The sequence below is a fragment of the Lithobates pipiens genome, unplaced genomic scaffold, assembly GCF_037356315.1.
Source record: "Lithobates pipiens isolate NorthernLeopardFrog02 unplaced genomic scaffold, aLitPip1_a1.2 Scaffold_8, whole genome shotgun sequence".
NCBI classification, from domain to species: Eukaryota; Metazoa; Chordata; class Amphibia; order Anura; family Ranidae; genus Lithobates; species Lithobates pipiens.
In genome coordinates, this window is record NW_027507903.1 from 234,621,123 (window position 1) to 234,639,797 (window position 18,675).

General features: G+C 40.1%; 1 protein-coding gene across 9 annotated transcripts in view; it reads left to right on the plus strand.

Annotated features, from left to right (window-relative positions):
* OSBPL8 (oxysterol binding protein like 8) overlaps positions 1–18,675 on the plus strand; it is a 403,742-nt gene that overhangs the window by 372,761 nt on the left and 12,306 nt on the right. For 7 of the 9 annotated variants that reach the window (XM_077474149.1, XM_077474150.1, XM_077474155.1 and 4 more), the window contains 4 exons: positions 3,978–4,067; positions 7,248–7,384; positions 9,709–9,894; positions 12,718–12,871. In XM_077474149.1, coding sequence (XP_077330275.1) covers positions 3,978–4,067; positions 7,248–7,384; positions 9,709–9,894; positions 12,718–12,871 — 567 coding nt within the window. The remainder of the gene's footprint in view (positions 1–3,977; positions 4,068–7,247; positions 7,385–9,708; positions 9,895–12,717; positions 12,872–18,675) is intronic. The other 2 variants (XM_077474151.1, XM_077474156.1) reach the window with 1 other exon arrangement.

The following is an 18,675-nucleotide window of genomic DNA, read 5'->3' on the forward strand; positions in this document are numbered from 1 at the left end:
GTATGAAAAAAAAAATACCCTTGGTGGGGAAGCACACTGCAGTGGTAGTTTTTATTTATTTTTTCACCCTTCTACCCCTGAAATCATAGTAATATTCCCTCCCTACTGATTGAATGATGGAGGAGAAGGAGCACACTGATGAGATCATCTCTGGAATCTCCCCTCCTGTAAAGTTATTTAGTGTTAAGCAGACAGGCACTGTGCAAACCCGTGAATTCTTGAATGATTTGGAGTGGTTCCCTTTTCTCTGATTGCTGCTATGACATCAAAACAAATGTAGACACGTTAGCTACTTGATGAAGAAAAAAAAAGTGTGGGACTTTATATGAGGCATAGGAGCAATGAATAGTTCCCAGCCTCCACCCCTAAATTGCAAAACTAACTAGGGGAGGAAAAATTGGGGCTTTATATGAAGCATGCAGTGTTAATGGGTTACAAATATGTCTGGCACGTGAATCATAGTACGTGCCAGCTATAACATGGTAAAATATAAACAGGGAATCATTTTATATGAAGATAAAATGTTTTATTCCATACATGTAATACATACAAGCATAACATAGTAATACATGGTAGTGCCAGACTCTTTTGATCCATATGAATAGTATAAATATAGAACATATACAATGATAAAGTAACATGTTGAAAGTTGTTCCTAGAATGTAAACACGTGGGTAGCATCAAGTAATTTGACGCGTTTCGTGAAATACCTCCACTAATCAGGAGCAGATGCAATAAAGGGAATCTAAAGATATTAATAGATAAGGATTATTATCAATGGGTATCGGCATAGGAGAGGGGGGTATTAAGGGAGGCAATAAACAAGGAACCTACCCTGCTAAGGAGCATGTAGGAGTCCACATGTGAAGCGATGAAGGCTAAGGTTGAGTTGCCGGATGGTTCATCAATCCCGGGAGCTGAGGTGGTATAACACAAGGGGCAGTAATGGCAAAACATCAGGTACAGACATTCCGGGGAGTGTGTTATCCCATGGATAAAGGTGATAAAGAAGACCTCATCATAATAAACCTCTGTGAATTAATAGATAGAAATGTTGAGATGACAAATACCAGTCTAGTGTATCTAATGAAGATGATGAACCAATACTGGTTCTAAAAAGTAATAGAAAGTGCGGTTGACACAGTATAATAGGTGAAGCCTGGATGTAGTCCGAACGCTTCACAGACAACCATGACAAGGCCATCAGCATGTAGAGGTGGGGCTATATATAATAACAAAAATGCACTCACCTAAACCTATCCCATGCGAAAACACCATGGACAAATTAGTATTGAAAAAAAATAAATGTACAAAACTGTACCATTTCTGTATATTAATGAATAAACCATACATAACCGAATGCATACTTCCATCCCTATTGAATTAATGAAGAAATAAAAACGTGTCATATTAGCTAGTTGTATATAAAATATATTTCATGTTTTACATTTTTATGATTACTTAAATGGGTTCATTTTTTTTTTTTTATCCATGTGATCTAGATCACTGTGTCATTTCGTGCAGGGATTTGTGAGATGAGGAAAAACAAGCTAATCCAATTAGAAATCAATTTTTTACCTATCACTAGTTCATCTGTATTGTAGTGGAACTGACGTAGTATCTACTGTAAGTGCTGTATGCTTGACACCTTAGGCTCTGGATTGCATTGGTTGAGAAAGGGCTCTTAGGTTGGTGTATCTTATAAATGAGGCCACTTAGGCCTGGTTCACATCTGTGTTTTTTGGTGCTTTTTACAGAAACACACTCCTGTCTATTTAACATGGTTTCCTATGGGACACGTTCACATCTATGCTTTTTTCAATCTCTGCGTTTTTGGAAAGGGTCAGGTACTTTTTTAAATGCAAAACTGTGTTTTTTTTTTTTGGTTGATTGAGTTCAATTGAAAACCTGCAGAAAATCATGTAGTGCATTTTTGCCACAGTTTGCGTTTTGTGGTTTTCTAATCTACCCAACACCAAGTTGGCCAAAAAAAGCATAAAAAACGCAAATCGCCGCAAAATCGCGTGTGCAGAAAATACGCAAAATGCACTGTAGAACACATCAATCGCAAACTGCATAGATGTGAACCGAGCCTCAGTGTAGCTTTGATGGAGATAGAAATTTTACTTATTTAATTTATTTTGAGTGCATCTGTTTTATTCCTGCGGCCAAAAATAATATAAAATGTTTCAAGGATTATAAGGTAGGTGTCTGGTCAACATGAAAAAATGCAGCTCTTACTGGCAACTACCTCATCGAGACTTGCAGAGCTTTTAATCAACTTAAACTGTTCTACATGCCAGTAATGCTTAGATTATCTGCTCCTTCTGCATATTTTATACTGCAGCTGACTTGCCTTACTTACAATTGATGGTAACCATCAATTATTTTCTTGCTCTCCTGTACCCTACTGGCATGCTACATTTTAGCTTCCTGTAGTTATTGTTTCCATAAAATTGTAAATTTCACGTCCGCATGAATCATGTACATTTTCTGTGAAATTTAAAGGCCACAAAACTATTGCCCTTTTCACTGCATCAGACTACTGTAATATTTTGCTTACAGGAAAAATGGGGACATATTGTTCAGATAAAGTTAAAAATGTTCATTTAGGAGGTTTGATGGCCCCATTTGGCCCCCCTTCCTCGGTAGCAAGGCCTACAGGACTGCATTGTTGTTCAGTATAGTATTCAAACTTGAACTGTCTTTGACGTTCCGGGATAGGTTCCAGAACCTACTTGTTTATTTATCATGTAGGTCTGTGTGTATGCCTCTAAGGTTGTCGCTATCTCCTAGTGGAGAATACGTTAAAGCAAGTAGATGTGTTTTGTATGTTCGCATATATTATACATGTCTGAAATTTTCTATATTTTTCTTCATGTTGAAGAATGCCTATTGAGACATGTTACTTTGTTTTCTATAAATAAAGATTATATTAAAAAAAATCTGCATTTACTATTTTTTTATTGCAGGAGCCTGGAAAGCATTGCACCAGCAATCAGCAGATCACTGATGCCATGCAAGTCTCCTGTAGATCTGTCAGTGTATCGGGTTAGCCATCAGTGGCAGCTGGTGGTATATTTTTTTTGCGCCCCGAGCCCACCCTTTTGAAGCCCATAAGATCCTATGGCTCTTAAAAAAAAAAAGGAAAAAAAAACCCATTGGAATCCATGCGCCTGGCACCCTACATGTTAGGTGGACTGCCACTGTTACCCATACTACCCCAACTTCTCCCCGTACTGCTGCCACAGGGAGGGTGAGCAGCCAGTGGCAAATGGAGCACTGGGGGCATGTTACATGTTCCATGTTCCACCCTAAAATTGGGTGGAATATGTAATATGTTCCCAAAGGTGAACTTATCCTTTAAGCTTAGGTTTTGACTTGCTTTCAATTTTAGCTTTTAAACAGCATGGATTCTTAGACCATTTTGTAAGATTTCTAAATGGTTCTTTGAGACAGATATGTTTAGTATCATGCTATCTTTTCTCTAGCGGTCTAGGTGGTCATTTGGGAGGATTTTATGGTCTAAATTAGTCAAGGGGACTCTAAACATACGGAGTACAAATAATGTGTGGTATCTTTTTATGTGCTGGTATTTTTTAAGAGTTGGTGGTACAGAAGTTAAATGTAGTGAAAAATGGCAATGCATTGTGTTGCACACACGTTACAGTGATGCTTTTATATTTATTTATTTTTTACCATAAAGGCATCCACACCTGAATGAGGTGTGTAGCCCTATGTGTATGACACAGCTTTCAGTCTCATGTACAAAGGAACAGAAAATCTGCTACTTAATAGCAAGTTAAAAGCTTCCAATGCATGACCCAGCCATCTGATTAAGGTCAAGCTATAGCCAAAAAAAACAACTCAAAATACTAGCAAAGCTAACAATTGAATTTATGTCTATTTCGTAATGTGCAGTTGTTTTCATGTATTCATTGTTTTCTGTGTTTCAAACTTGCATGTTTGCCTTGCAGCCCTTTCTTGGTAGTGAAGACAGTGTAAATCAGATATCAGGGAAGATAAAGTTGGGAAAGGAAGTCTTGGCAACACTGGAGGGGCACTGGGTAAGTGGCAGTAAGTGACAGCCCTGATATGATAAATGATTTCTAAATGGCATACAAAATGGCTTCTTCTTATTGCTTTAAGATTTATTTTTTTCTGCCTAACATGATATAATTGGGTGGGACCAATGGGCATGACTTTACACACAGACCTGATGTTAGAGGTAAAAAATATTTTGTAGTTAGACACTCTAAACATGCATGGGATTTTTGGCATCAGCCAAGGGCTGCCATGAATCAGGCAAACGTTTCCTGAATCTCTTACGAGAAACAGTATTCTTGAGGCCCACTCCCAAAATTTCTGCAGCTGCAAAACCTGTACCTAGAAACATGAGGTAGCCGTTTATTTTTCCATTTGTTGTTTGTTATCCTAGCATTGCCACAGAACTACCTTTAAGGCCCCTTTCACACATGCGGACAGTATGTCCGTATTTCATCCATCCGTTTGCGGATGAAATACGGACATACATGCATCCCTATGGGATGAACATCCGTTGACACCCAATATCATCTGTCTCCGCTATGGTCCGATTCTGCAGACAGAGGAAAATCCTATTTTTCTCTCCGTCTGCAGAGCGGATCAGATGAACACGGACAGACGGTCCATGTTCATCCAATCCCCCATAGAGGAGAGTGGAGATCTGACAGGGCGGTCCCTGCAGTGTGCAGGGACTGCCCTGTCATCCGCGGGCTCAGCGGGAATAAACAGAGCGATCCCTGCTGAGCAAGCGGATCATCACGGGGCGGATCATTACGGATCTGTCCCGTGTGAAAGGGGCCTGAATAAAACTTGCAGCCAAACAGATGTTTTTTTAGGTAGACCTAAATTAATTTACTATACTAGTCCATTTTCTAACATTTCTTTCTTCTCTTAGTTAATATGCAGAAATCACTTGTTTACCTGGTGGTAGTGTTGAGCTTTCTGCATTTTAGGTCATGCTACTTTACATTGGGCAGCCAGTCCATATCACTTCTGCACCCAGGTAAGAGGAATAACAGCAGCCCTGAGGTTTAGGGATCCCAGAAACACTGCCAAGTAAATGGAAGGAGAAGTGATTTCTGCATGGTGGGTTAAAGAATAAAGGGAGGGTAGGAAACTGGTTAGGTTAGCAGACCATCTGCTTAAAATCTTTTGTATGATGTAGGAGGAACATCTAAATGTCTCTAAATTCGGTTGTATTTTACTTAAAGCATTCTGAATTCCATGGTGCTCTAGTATGCAGTAATGAGGATTCCTGCCTTAAAGACTGGTCCACTATTAGGCTGCATTCACACCTGAGCGTAGCGTTTTCAAGCGTTTTTTGCGGCATTTTGTACCGCGATTTGCAGCGTTTTTTACCGCGATTTGCAGCGTTTTTTACCGCGATTTGCAGCGTTTTTTACCGAGATTCGCTGCGTTTTTTACCGTGATTTGTGCAGGGCAAAAGGTCACCAATGTTAAAAGAAGAAAAACGCCCAAATCAGCCCGATTCACTCGACAAAAAAGGGTCCGGAACTTGTTTTATCTTCAGGCCAAGGGCTTCAGGCGACTTGGAGTGGAGATGTGAACCATCTCCATTGAGAATAATGGATTTTTTCCCCTCTAGCGTTTTGTAGCTTCAGGCGTCAAGCTACAAAACGCTCAGGTGTGAATGGGGTCTTAAGCTATAACTGTGGCGGGCAGACTGCCCGGTCAGTAGTGGAGTGCAGGAGAGAGAGCCTGATAACAAAGCAGAAGCAAACTAATTGCCCTAAGATCAACTAGTAGTGCACAAGCATTGTAACCTGACATTATAAATATGGGCCCTTTGCAAGACTAAACTGAAACTTTTATGAAACATGATTTTTTTTGGATTAATTTTACACTTTGCTAGAGTATTCAGTTTGCTTCAAAACTTTTTACTTGTCTACCTTTGTATATGATAGTTTGGCAATAACTGCAGGTAGGGGAATTAGCCCCCCTACACACGGTCGGACTTTCCGACCACAAAATTGGATTTTTTCCAATGGATTTTGTCCGAAACTGGTGTTGCATACACACGGTCGGACAAAGTTGTCGGAAAATCGGAACGTGTTGACGTTTGTTAGTTACAATGGGACTAAGTTTCAGGCTAGTAGCCAATAGCTTTGGTCTCGTAATTTGATCTGAGCATGCATGGCACTTTGTCCGATTGGAAGTCTCTACAAACCATTGAACAAAGTCCGGTCTAATCATGTTGTCGGACAATTTTATATCCAGCTCTCAAACTTTGTTGGTTCGGACATTCCGATGGAAAAAGTCTGATGGAGCCCACACGCAGTCGGATTATCCGACAACACGGTCCGATCTGACATTTTCTGTCAGAATGTCCGACTGTGTGTACGGGTGCTTAGAAGTGACCATCTTTTTCTGATTTCCTGGGTCCTCCCCTAGCCATTTCCTCTCTCACTTGCCTTCCTCTCTATTTTTTCCCTTTACTTCTAAATTTCCAAAAAATGTTAGTTACCAGCGTTTTTTTAACGTTTTTGATCCATTGAAAGAAAATAAAAATAACGCTAAAAAACACTAACGTGGAAAAACGCTAATAAACGCTATTGCAGAAACATTAGAAAACGTGGAAAGACTCACTGCAAAGCTACTGGTGTTTTTAGAACTTTATTTTAACGTCCAGTGTGCATGGAGGCCAATACTGACCAAGGGTGTAAAACTCTAATATGTTAAGTTCCAGAAACAAATCTTGTTGCAGTCTAGCTAAGCTGCTGTGACTGCCATCAGTATAAACTGAATGCTTGCAGCTTATTTGCATACTACTGAGGTCAGTGGGACATTTGGGAGTGGTATCTCTAGAAAAGTATATATTTCAGTAATATGTAATGGTAAAGGAAATTATTATATTGGTAGTATTTGTATTCATGAATTATATATACACTCCAAAAAGTATTTGTATTCATGAATTATATATACACTCCAAAAAATTAGATTTTTCACAAAATAAGGTTATATTGGTATGCTAAATTGTGCTTCTTGTATGCCTTCAGTAGGCCCCCTCTAATTGTATTCTGTCACCACGGCACAGACCATTTTTTTTTTTTTTTTTGGAAACAAATACTTTTTATTCTATTTCCAATTTTTAGCAATAACACTTCTATAATTTTTGACTTAAGATTATTTTAGTTTAAAGATGGTGGTATCGGAAGTCTATATAATATTATTTGATGTTTCAGGATAGTGAAGTGTTTATTAATGACAAGAAGACAGAGCTATCTGAGACTTTCTGGAACCCAACAACTGAAATAAAGCAGCGCAGATTAACACGTTGCACGGTTCACTATGATGAGCAAGGAGAGTTTGAGTCTGAAAGGTAATTGCCACTTGGTCTTCACTGGGGCAGACACATTTCTTCACATTCCTATAGCTGCATTTTGTCTTTTATGAATTTTTCCACTCTAAACTGTATATATTTGCTTTTCTTTTATTACCCATGAAACATCTTCAGCTAAGTAGCTCTTATCAGATTATAGCATGTGTTACTTTTTTTGTATTTGTGTAGTATATTACATAGTGATGTATAGAGTACAAAGAGCCATTCTTGTCAATCTATGACCAAGATAAATTGTCCTTCACATACTTGAGTACACACACTTTCACAATCTAGAAAACAATACATCTACCAGTGTATTTTGGAACAACATACAGAATGGTTCCACTCTATGCCTGAAAACTGAACCAGGACCCTAGCAACCAAAAGGCCAATGCACTAACCCACAACCACCAGTCTGCTAATTTTTAAATACACTATAAAATATAGTGAAATGTGCAGTGCACAGCCTCCTGCTTAATGTAAAATGTAAGTCAAAAGACAGTTTGACCTGTGAATTTTGTTGCTATAGTAACCCGCTGAAACTTGATTGATTTAAGATTATAAGTTTACAGAAGAATCACTTTACTTTTTAGCACGTTATACCTAAAGCTGAACTAAAACCATCTTTTTAACTGCTTCCCAAAACAGTTACTTTCAGGGCATACCATGAATGATAACTGTCAGTTACTTGTGCTCTCAACTGATCTGTCAAGCCATCAAATGACTGCTGTCATAACTGATCAAATGTGCAGCACCTTGGCAACCGCAGATCAAACAGAGGCTAAGATGACAACTTCCTTGGCTGCAAAGGATGGAGGGTTTAGTTCCGCTTTAAGGCATGATTGCATTTAGGCTGTCCCTCATGGGGAGATTTATCCTTAATTATTAATCTTTGGAATGGACATTAGGATGCAGACCGCAGAGGCTAGTTGACAGACTAGTTGTCATTTTGTCCAAAGTCTCTATCCAAAACTAGTTTTTGATGGCGTTTGGATGCATTCGCACTATGTATTGTGCCTTTCCACAATGAAAACTAGGAAGTATCAGAAGCATAAACGGACAGCCATTAAGGTGTTGTAAACACATGTTTGAATAGATGGAATTGCTTGATACTAAATGTAATAACTGGGGGGGGGTAATGGGCTGATGGAGAAAATAAATGTACAGTTGTCGGGGGGGGGGGGGGGGGGGCAGATAGGCCTTTCTGAAGAGATGAGTTTTCAGGGATCATCTGGAAGTGCACAGAGTAGGAGTAGTAGTTAGATTGGGTTAGTGAGTTCCAGATAATGGGGGGAGACTCTGGAGAAGAGAACGATTTGGTTTGAATTTTGATACTAGGTTAGTGAAGTAGCTGGGGGCGGAGTTGTGAATGGCCTTGTAAGAAGTTGTTAGTATCTAGAATTTAATATTACTAAAATATAGCAGAACTGCAAATTTGGGATTAAACGAGTAAAGGAATGTTCATGAAAGAAATGTAATTTTATAATTTTCAACCACTTTCTAAACGAACTAAAGCTACAGTGCAAATCTCTATTTCTGGGAGGGCTTCCATGGATGTCCTCCCGGAACCATGCCACTCACATGCTCCCTGGGGCACACCCTGTGATTGCTGTGTCCTTTGGATACAGCCGATCATAGATCGTGGTAAAGGGCCAATCACCGGGGCTCTTTACCACATGATCAGCTGTGACCAATCACAGTGTAAACAGAATTGCCAATTATCGTCAGTGCTTGCCTCACACCCAATAACAGCGATAGGAGAGCCGGTAACTGGCAATCTTGACAGGGGACATGCACAAAGAAAATCAAGGCACTGATGATCAGTGCAGCCTCATCTGCACACATCAGTGAAGGAGAAAAAATACTTATTTGCAAAATGAATGAAGAAAAAAAGTTTTTTTTTTTTTTTTTCATCTCTATTCATTTACCAAAAAATAACAAACCTGGTGGTGAATAAATTCCACCAAAAGAAAAATGTCATATGGGTACAGTGTTGCATGACCGCGCAATTGTCACTCAAAGTGCGACTACACTGAAAGCTGAAATTTGGCCTTGGCAGGAATGGAGTATAAGTGCCCAGTAAGCAAGTGGTTAAACAAAACGCAACCTCCTTTCGGAGGTATGAAAGTTTTAGAGAAGGGAAAAGTAATGGCTTATCAATAATGTTAGTGGAAATAAATACCCAAAATGTCTGTCATTACAACATTTCTATTTAAATTCTGCTCAGCAGGCAAAAAAAAAAAAAAAAGCATAGTCATTCTCCAGGCTTTATAAATGTATAAATAGCTTGCTGGCAAATAACTGTTGCAGTTCTCAAATTGCAGACTCTGGCAGCAAGTTACAAAGGCAATCAATAACAAGGATCAAACAGAAGCCACTCAGGAGAAGTTCGTCTTAGAAGAAGCTCAGAGAAAAGCTGCCAAAGAGAGAAAAGCCAAAGGTGAAGAGTGGTTGTGCCATCTCTTTGAACAAGATCCAATCGCTGGAGAGTGGCATTACAAGTTTGCTGAGTGAGTTTGAATACTTCCTCAATAGTATTTGAAAATATGATTCTTTAATAGAAGAAATTTTATACTTTTGGTTTAAAGATTAAAAAAACAGTAAAATCCTTCCTGTTAGCAGTGTATATTTGTCTTTGTTCCCACACGGAAAGTGCTTTTCAGCTACCTGACATTGGCAGATAAGGCAGCTGGGTTATTTGGTTAACGCATTGATTTCAAAAGGTAACGCCACCAGCTAGAATTTTATGTAGTGCCTGCTAGAACATGACATCTTCTGCATGGTCCATTTGCAAATGTTGATTTTGAAGGCCTTAACACAGATTTAAACTGAAACTTAATTCTGCATGTTATACCCATGAGACAGAAATACTGAAGACCCCATCACACTGAAAAAAAAAAGTTTTTTGTTCCCCAAATACATGTATCCAGGGGGAAGAGACACACAGCTGCCATATTTGGCTTTTCCTCAGTTTGACTTTGGAGTGCTGTACCCTAACCCTGCTCCACTGCATTTTGCAAGGCTAGCCTGGAATGTGACCTTTAGGCACTGGGCCCTGCATTGCGGTGCATTTCAGACCAGAGTACTGGTTATGTTGGCCGTGAAGTGCCCTCCAGATCAAGAGTCATGGTACAGCCCCAGGTGTGCCTGTATCTGAAGTACTGTAAGTCAAGTTGGCTGAGCATTGGGAGATAGTGGGACATGGAACACTACTCGGTTTGTCTCTTCTACCCGCCTACAGTAATCTACTCACCTTCAGCCACATGACCCTACCTCTACTGCCCATCAGCTGGGTTTGTGAGTATCTAAGCCTCAGCCTTATACCTTGAGCTAAGTTTCATTTTGCTTTGCAAAATGCCTGGCTCTAGACACAAGGGAGACAGTCCCGCTGTATCCGGTGGCCCTAGCACATGCTCCACTAACTGTTCTGGTGTCTGATGTGTACCCTCTGGGGGGCTGCCTGACATTTTTGCCTTCTACTAGAGTCTCTGCCATACCTTGAGTCTTTCATAGCTCTGTTGGACTTCGGACCTCTTTGGCTCTATCTTGGGAACACAATTCTGCCTAACTGCAGTGAAATATGTGATAAATAGCTAATTTGATTGCTTACTTTGATCTCAGAGGCTATAAGTATATATCCATGATCTACTGTGCAAAATCCTTATGTGATCTGCCCTCAGCCTCTGAGCCTTCATCCACCGATACTCACTCTCTAATGCTCACTCTCTAATGCTCACTCTCTAACGCTTACTCTCTTAAGCCCTTAAAGGGGTTGTAAACCCATCCTATGCATTAAGGCGTAAAAGTTTCTATCATGCAGCAGACCCCCGTTTTACTTGCCTGAACCCGTTCTTTCTTGCCCCCAGGGATGAGCACGCCAGCTCTAGCCGGTGTCTCATGTTCTGATTGGATAGATTGATGGCAGCGCAGCCATTGGCTCCCGCTGCATGTAATCAAATCCAATGATGCGGGGGACAGGGCCGAGTCCCGCTGTCTGTGTCAATAAATAGAGCGCGCCCGCGCAGGTTCCCCCAAAAGGAGAGTGCTTCTTCAAAGGGGCACTTGAGAAGAGGAGGAGCCATGAGCGCTGCTGAGGGACCCCAGAAGAGGAGGATTGGGGCCACTCTGTGCAAAATCAACTGCACAGAGGAGGTAAGTATTGACATGTTTGTTGTTTAAAAAAAGAGGGTTTAGAAACCCTTTAACTGCTTCCCATCCACTGAACATATGTCTTGGGATGTAATTGGTGATACCAGAATCAATGCTGGAGCTGCACAAATATTGTTTGACACAAAAAACTGTAACTGCCACCATTTTATTCTCCAGGGCCTTTACTTTTAGAAAATATAGAATGTTTGAGGGTTCTAAGCATTTTTCTAGTGAAAATAGCAGATTTTTACTTAAATGGGAGAAATTTCAGAATTGGCCCAGACCGCAAGTAGTTAGTCGACAAACTTACACCAAAGGAATTGGTCTTCTGCCATCATTCCAATACGTTCAGACTGTTTGTTGCCCACATTGTTAAATTTCACACCACTTTAGAGCTTGAAGATCAGCCTGCAGCTTCTTACCAATACTGTCCCCAGTCTTGGCACATTTAGAGCATCGGTTGTTTTTTTTTTTATTTGTATTTTTTTAAGTGACACTCATAAACTCCCCTTCTCCCTTCCCAATTGCTGACCATCACACATGAAAGGCATACTTGGTTTTGTTTTTTATGTACATTTTTTGGGCCTGTCAGTGTTTTGTTGCTGACCCCTCAATTGGACTGCTTTTGGATGTCCTTACAGTCTCTGAATGCCTGTGTCCTTCAATGAATGAGAGAGGAAATGGGATTTCTGCACTTTCCATTTCTTTTTCATTGAGGGATTGTGATTATGATCATGCTCTTGGTGCTTTTCCACAAAACTCAGGCATACTGGGAGCACGGGTAATGCTTTTTAAAGATTAAGAAAAATGGTGCAGTGAAAATAGCTTAGTCTTTTACACAACAGAGCTAAATAAGACATCCATACACCTAAGACACCAGCAAAAGACTGCGCCATGCTTTTGCTCAGCACTACTAACAAGGCACGCATTTACTTGCCATCGCTCTGCTATGTTCTTTGCTGTGCAGTCTGCTTGGCAATGAGCAGCCGTTTCTTAAAAGTTTACACAGTTAGGTTCTGCTTCTTTCTTACATAAGCAGTAGTTTCTATGACTTCCGATGCAAAGTGTGTACTCCACTGGTACGAATAAATGGTTATTCTGTAACCTATTTAAAATGAGGAATATTTGTAGTTCATAAGTTAGCATACTAAACATTGTTACTGTTTTTGTTTTTCGTGTTTCAGTACTCGACCATGGGACCCGCTAAATGATCTGGTTCAGTTTGAAAGTGATGGTGCTATCCAGACAAAAGTCAGGCATAGGACTCCAATGGTACGTTCGGGCAGTGTAATTAGTCTCAGTAACCAAGGGGCAAAGCGGGAGAAATGCAATTATCAGGTAGGTCTGGAGAAAGCCCAATGGCTTTTCTCTCGTCTGTGTCCTATCAAGATCAAGGAAGCATGTGTATGATATCAGCTTAAACTTACTAACACTTACCGTAGCTGTAAAGCTCAGAAATCTCATCATGTAAGTGTCTGCTTTATTAATTAAAGTGTACCATAAAGTACTGTAAATCTCTTTCAAACCATAGTGCTGGGGACAGTGTATTTGTACTATTGCAAGTGTCCTTACTGATAATAGAAAAGGTTTGTTGCATTACAGTTACATCTACATATGTTTCAAGCAAATTTGCCATGTTATGACTACTACTACTACTACTACAAATCTGTCTTTTAGTAATATTTTAAGTTGTATGAATACTCTTGTCAATTCTATTTATTGCTCTTCCATTTCTTATATGGACATCCAGCAACAGTTAAAGACATACTGACATCTTTCTTATTTTCTTGCGACAATCTAAGGCTTTGAATAGAGTGCAAACAGAACACGATTTGTAACCCATAGACACCAATAAAAACCCATATTTTATCAGTATGGTAGCAAACCGTTAGAAAATTTGTATGGTGTGACCAAGTGAAATGATGTCCACATTTTGAGACTGTTGATGCACCTACATTTGTTTGATTTGTTTGAACTATGTTATTAGTCTTAAAAAAATATTCGTATAAATCTTAACATAAACAGTATTTCTTTCTTGTCCATTGAGGCACATGGGACATGTCTAACCCTTGGGTTATAATGAGTCTTGCAGAAGGATTGTACAGTAGCAAACAAAAAAACTGTAAGCAAGCCACGGATAACCCCTTCCATTACCAGCATGCCTGTTTTTTTTGCTAGTGTCCTAGGAGGATAAGCATCTTTTTTTTATTCAGCTTTGCTGTGTAAGAGACTGTTCTAGTTTTACTAGCACTTTTTTTCCTATTCTTTAAAATTTTTAAATAAATTACGACTCTTCTCTACATCACTGTTAGAAATGGGCTCTTCGATTGGAAGAATCCGATGCCACTGTCCTCAGCTTGGCTTTGCTGCATCCAGACCCCGTTGGACTAGACATTGTGGTTCTGCGTGGAGTGCTTTCCAAACTGTTCTAACAAGTTGCCTGAGTACTTGCCTTGTCTCTGAAGACTCCCCCCATGAGTAAGCTGGTTGGGCGGTGTACAAAGAGCTACTTCATTTACATTGGTTGCTGTATTTTCTATCAGTTTCCACAATGGAGGTTGTTCAGGCTGTGGGGCTGGGCATGGACATCATCTACAGGGTGAAGTGTGGCAAACATGCACTCTTTTCTGTCATGCAGATACAAGGATGCATCTGCTGCTACTGTTCATGCTTGTAAATAACCACATGGAACTCTCATCCTCATTCAGTTCCTGCTGCCCACCTGCTGTAACTTTGGTCACCTCTGGCCGATTGAACCTTATATGCTACCAGCTGCTTTGGTTGCATGAATGCTTGAGGCCTTGCCTTGTACCCTGGACCTTTAGTTGTCCTACTGCCAACAGTCACAAAATGTTGCCTTCTTCTACAGTTAATTCTGTCCTCTAAGTCCTTTTTGATTCATCGGTTTTGTCCGGTTCCTCTGAGGTTTCCACTACAGTCATGTGGGACTTGATGGCCCAAATCACCCACTTATTTACTGCTCTGACCTTAGAGGCCACAAATGTGTTCTTGTGCTATCCCCCACAGAGTATGCATCTGCCTAACTGGTGGCCTTGGTGGCTTTTAAGTACAAGAATCACAGGGGCCGATTAACTAAAAGAGTGCAAAATCTAGTGCAGTGCAGCTGTGCATGGTAGCAATCCTGCTTCTAACTTCAAATTGTTCATTTAAGCTTTGACAAAAAACAACAACCTGGAAGCTGATTGGTTTCTATGCAGAGCTGCATCAGATTTTGCCATCTCCAGTTTTAGTAAATCAACCCCACAGTCTCCTGCTATTACTCCCAAGTAAAAGTTTCGGATCTCATCAGTGCACAGTGTACACAACTCTGAAACTAGAGGACCAGCCTGTAGCCCCTACAAATTCTGTTTTAGTTCTAAGGTCTTTTAGAACTAGGACCACAAAGACCTTGATATTGCTACTAATTCTCTAAAGTGACTGGAATCCCCTGACAAGCAGTTTGGTCCACTCAAACTATTATCAGCCCTGTACCCTTTTGGGGGGCAACTTTTTATGAAATAAATTTCCTAGCAAGAAATGTTCTTTCAAGTCCCAGTCTCAAGTATAGCACAGCTCAAAGCAGAGAGCATTTGGTCATATCTGTTGGGGAAAAAAGTTACTAGATTGTTTGTGTAATCTGAAAGTCATACTCTTGTTCATGCCAGATAATACAGTCTCGCTGTTCTTTAACTGGTTATGGCTTTGAGAGCAATCATTTCATTTATCTCCCCCCTCTCCCCTTGTCCAATCACAGAATGATTTGTTTTCTTTGAGCCATACAACTCAGGCTAGGGTCTTTTTCCCATAGGAGAAACTTCAGAATTGTTTACCTCAAATTCAAGATCTTCAGCCCAGGAGTTGCCTGGCTCTCCACTTTTGAATGAGAGTCTTGGGCCTGATGGTAGTCTCCTTTTGTCCACCATTTGATCTCTACAATGCAGCATTCTGATATCATTAGACAAGTCAGTCAAGTCCCTGGACAGACTTATTCGCTTGGGACCAGGGACCAGTTTGTCCCTGGCTTAATGGCTCTGGAATTGTCCTTTCTTTCACAATGTTTTTATTGATAAAATGAAAAGTAGTAAACGGCGTACGCATCAGGTTTAGGTACAATGCTGTAAGGCACATGTCGGCTAACTGTTTTGTCAGTTTATCATACAAAATGAAAATAGATAGTAATAAGTTCAGTACATAGATGGTAAAGCTCTCCACCATAAAAGGCAATCAAGGCAACGTGCAACACCAGAAATATTTAAGGGGAAGTAATTTCTTCCCATCTTTTGAAAGATCTTTATGGCTGATGCCAGTTTCTCTGGTTGGAAATAATTCCTGGGCACCTTAGTGATGCAGGGGACTTGGTCTTTAGATGAGTCTTGTTTCCCAATCAACATGCTGGAGCTTAAATCAATTTGGCTGTCTATGCAGGGCTGGAGTGTCACCCAATCCAGATTCAGTCAACACAATGGTGTACATCAACCATCAGGGAGAACCAGGTTTTACATTGGTAACAAAAGTAGACTGCATCCTGTGCTGGCTAGAACTTCACTTTCCAGCCCTTACAGCTGTGTACAACCCAGGCATTAAAGAATTGGCAGGCAGACTTCTGACAGTATCCTGACCCAGGATGGTGTTCCTTACAGCCAAAGGTGTTCCAAGATTTTTGTCACTGGTGGGGGATGCCAGGTGTGGACCTGGCCTCCAGGTTCAATAAAAAAATTGGACAGGCTTTCTGCAGGTACAGAGATCCTCCAATTAAAGCTGTGGATGCTTTGGTTGCTTCATGGGATCAGTTTACCATGATCTATGCCTTTCCTCCCCTTCTTCTTTTTCTCCTTTGCAGGAGAGTAGCGAATCGGCATGATCCACATCGCTCTCTACTTGCCCAGGCAGATGTGGTACGCTGAAGAGAATAAACATCCAGCACCAGGACATCTTGGCTTTAGACATGTATATCTTTATTTAATCCATCAAACCATAAAAATAAATCAATTCCCAAAAATTGATGCATTTCTGCCTCCTGCATAGGCCTTAGTCATAATAAAGATGTGTGATACACTGACCTAGTAAGACACCCTGGTGGACATATTGTAGGCAATTTCTATTTCAATCTTTTGTCTTGAGGACCATCCTTCTTCACAGTCACTGGCCTTAAATACATGACTGTTGAAGCCCAGGTTTTTACAGACAGGTGCCATTTGTCTCTCACTCCTTTATTCAAACTTTTATTATAGGGAGTTTCCCATTTACCTTCTCTTCTCATTCCTCTGTTACTGCATGGAATCTGAATTTGGTTCTCTCTGTGCTACAGAAAGCACCATTTGAACCCATTGAAGACATTCCTTTCTCCTCTCCTAATTTCATCCACAAGATGGTATTCTTGTATCTTAGCCATCACTTCTGCAATGTGAGTGTCTGAATCTATTCCTTTATCCTGGAAGAATCACTTGCTGGTTTTGCTAAGAGACAAAGTCGTGTTAAGGCGCAGGACTTCATTCTTGCCTGAGATAGTTTCAAACTTTTACATCAAACAGTGCATCATTCTTATGTCCCTTTGTCCAGCTCCAGTCTGACAAAAGGAAATTTCCCTACATTCTCTAAAGTTAGTTCAGGCTGTGCAAGTCTGTCTCTCAGTCACTGTGTCTTTGAGGAAGATTGATCCCATTTTTTATATCCCAGATGAACCTTCTAAGGGTACACCAACTTTTTGTTTCACCGTCTCTGTGTGGCTCAAGCAGACCATTAACCAAACTTATGGTCTTATGAATCTGTTTCCCCTCCCCCTTTCATTCCCTGCCACAATCCAGTAGATCTAGGAGTGCTTCTTGTGGTTTCTGGCATTGAGAACCTGTTTCCCAGATTTGCAAGACTGTCACCTGGTGTTCTGTTCACAAGAGTTTTACCAGGAGAATGTTCAGGCATAGGGTCCTTCAGGTGGCTCTTTGAGCTGTAGGCAGTCCCATTTTTTTTTTTTTTTTTTGTGGGCCTTATGGAGCTTTGTTGCTGCTGCTCACCACTCAGTTAAATTGCTTTTGGATGTCCCAACAGTCTTTGTATTCCTGTGTCCTTCAGTGAACGAGAGAATATGGAATTATTGTGCTTACAATAAAATACATTTTTTGGAGTTAATTGTGGGACACATCTGGAAGTAAGAGGGGTTATACTGGGCTGGACACTGTTTTTTTTTTTTTGTTTGCCAATGTCCAGTCCTCTTGTAGGCAGCAGTATAACCCAACAGTCCTTAAATTCCTGCCCCTCATTAAACTTCAAGAAAAAATTTTATACTTTTTCTTCATTTCTCTTTCAACACTATGACACGGTGATAAAGTTTAGTAATGTAGTACTACTTGTACTGAATATTAAAGTAGTCAAAATATAACACAAAACCAATAACACATACAGTACTGTATTTATACAGGATAATTAAGCAAAGATATTGTTGAATGTGAGTTGTAAACCACATCCTGTGTTCTCAGTGGACCTATTCTTAAGACAGGTGTCACATAATGTTTAAAGCGGACCTTGCAAAAAAAAACTGCAAGGTTCTCTTATTCAGTAGTGGCTAACTCCCCCCGCATTTCACCTGTAGAAAAAAACACCTACGGAGAAGATAACTACTATTCTTACCTTAAGAACTTTTGTGCAGGAGAGGGTGATGATGTCCTGGTCTTCCAGTGACATCATGGGAATGCTGAATATTCCTAAACTCATGAGAGAACAGTTACACTAGCACAGTGCAGGAGCCTCTTTTCATGAGATTTAGGGCCCCTAGTATTGCTAGGCTCTTGCCAGAAGGAGCACAGCATCATCGTCGTCTAGCTGCTATAGTCAGAAGTTGTTTGTAAGTTAGGTATATTGTTTACTTTTATACACAGCGGTTCCTTGTGTGTGTGTGTGTGTGTGTGTATATATATATATATATATATATATATATATATATAAAAGGGGTCATTATTAAATAAAACTGACTTTTAAATAACGTTCAAGTCTTACGAGGAGAAATTTACTAAGCACTGTTTGTATCCAAACTAACCATGTAATATAATCCTAGTACAATTAAAGAAATAAACCTTTTTTTTTTTTTTCTTGTTTATGGTGTCTCCATGCCATGAACAGCCATACGCATGTGGCAAAATTTAAACTAG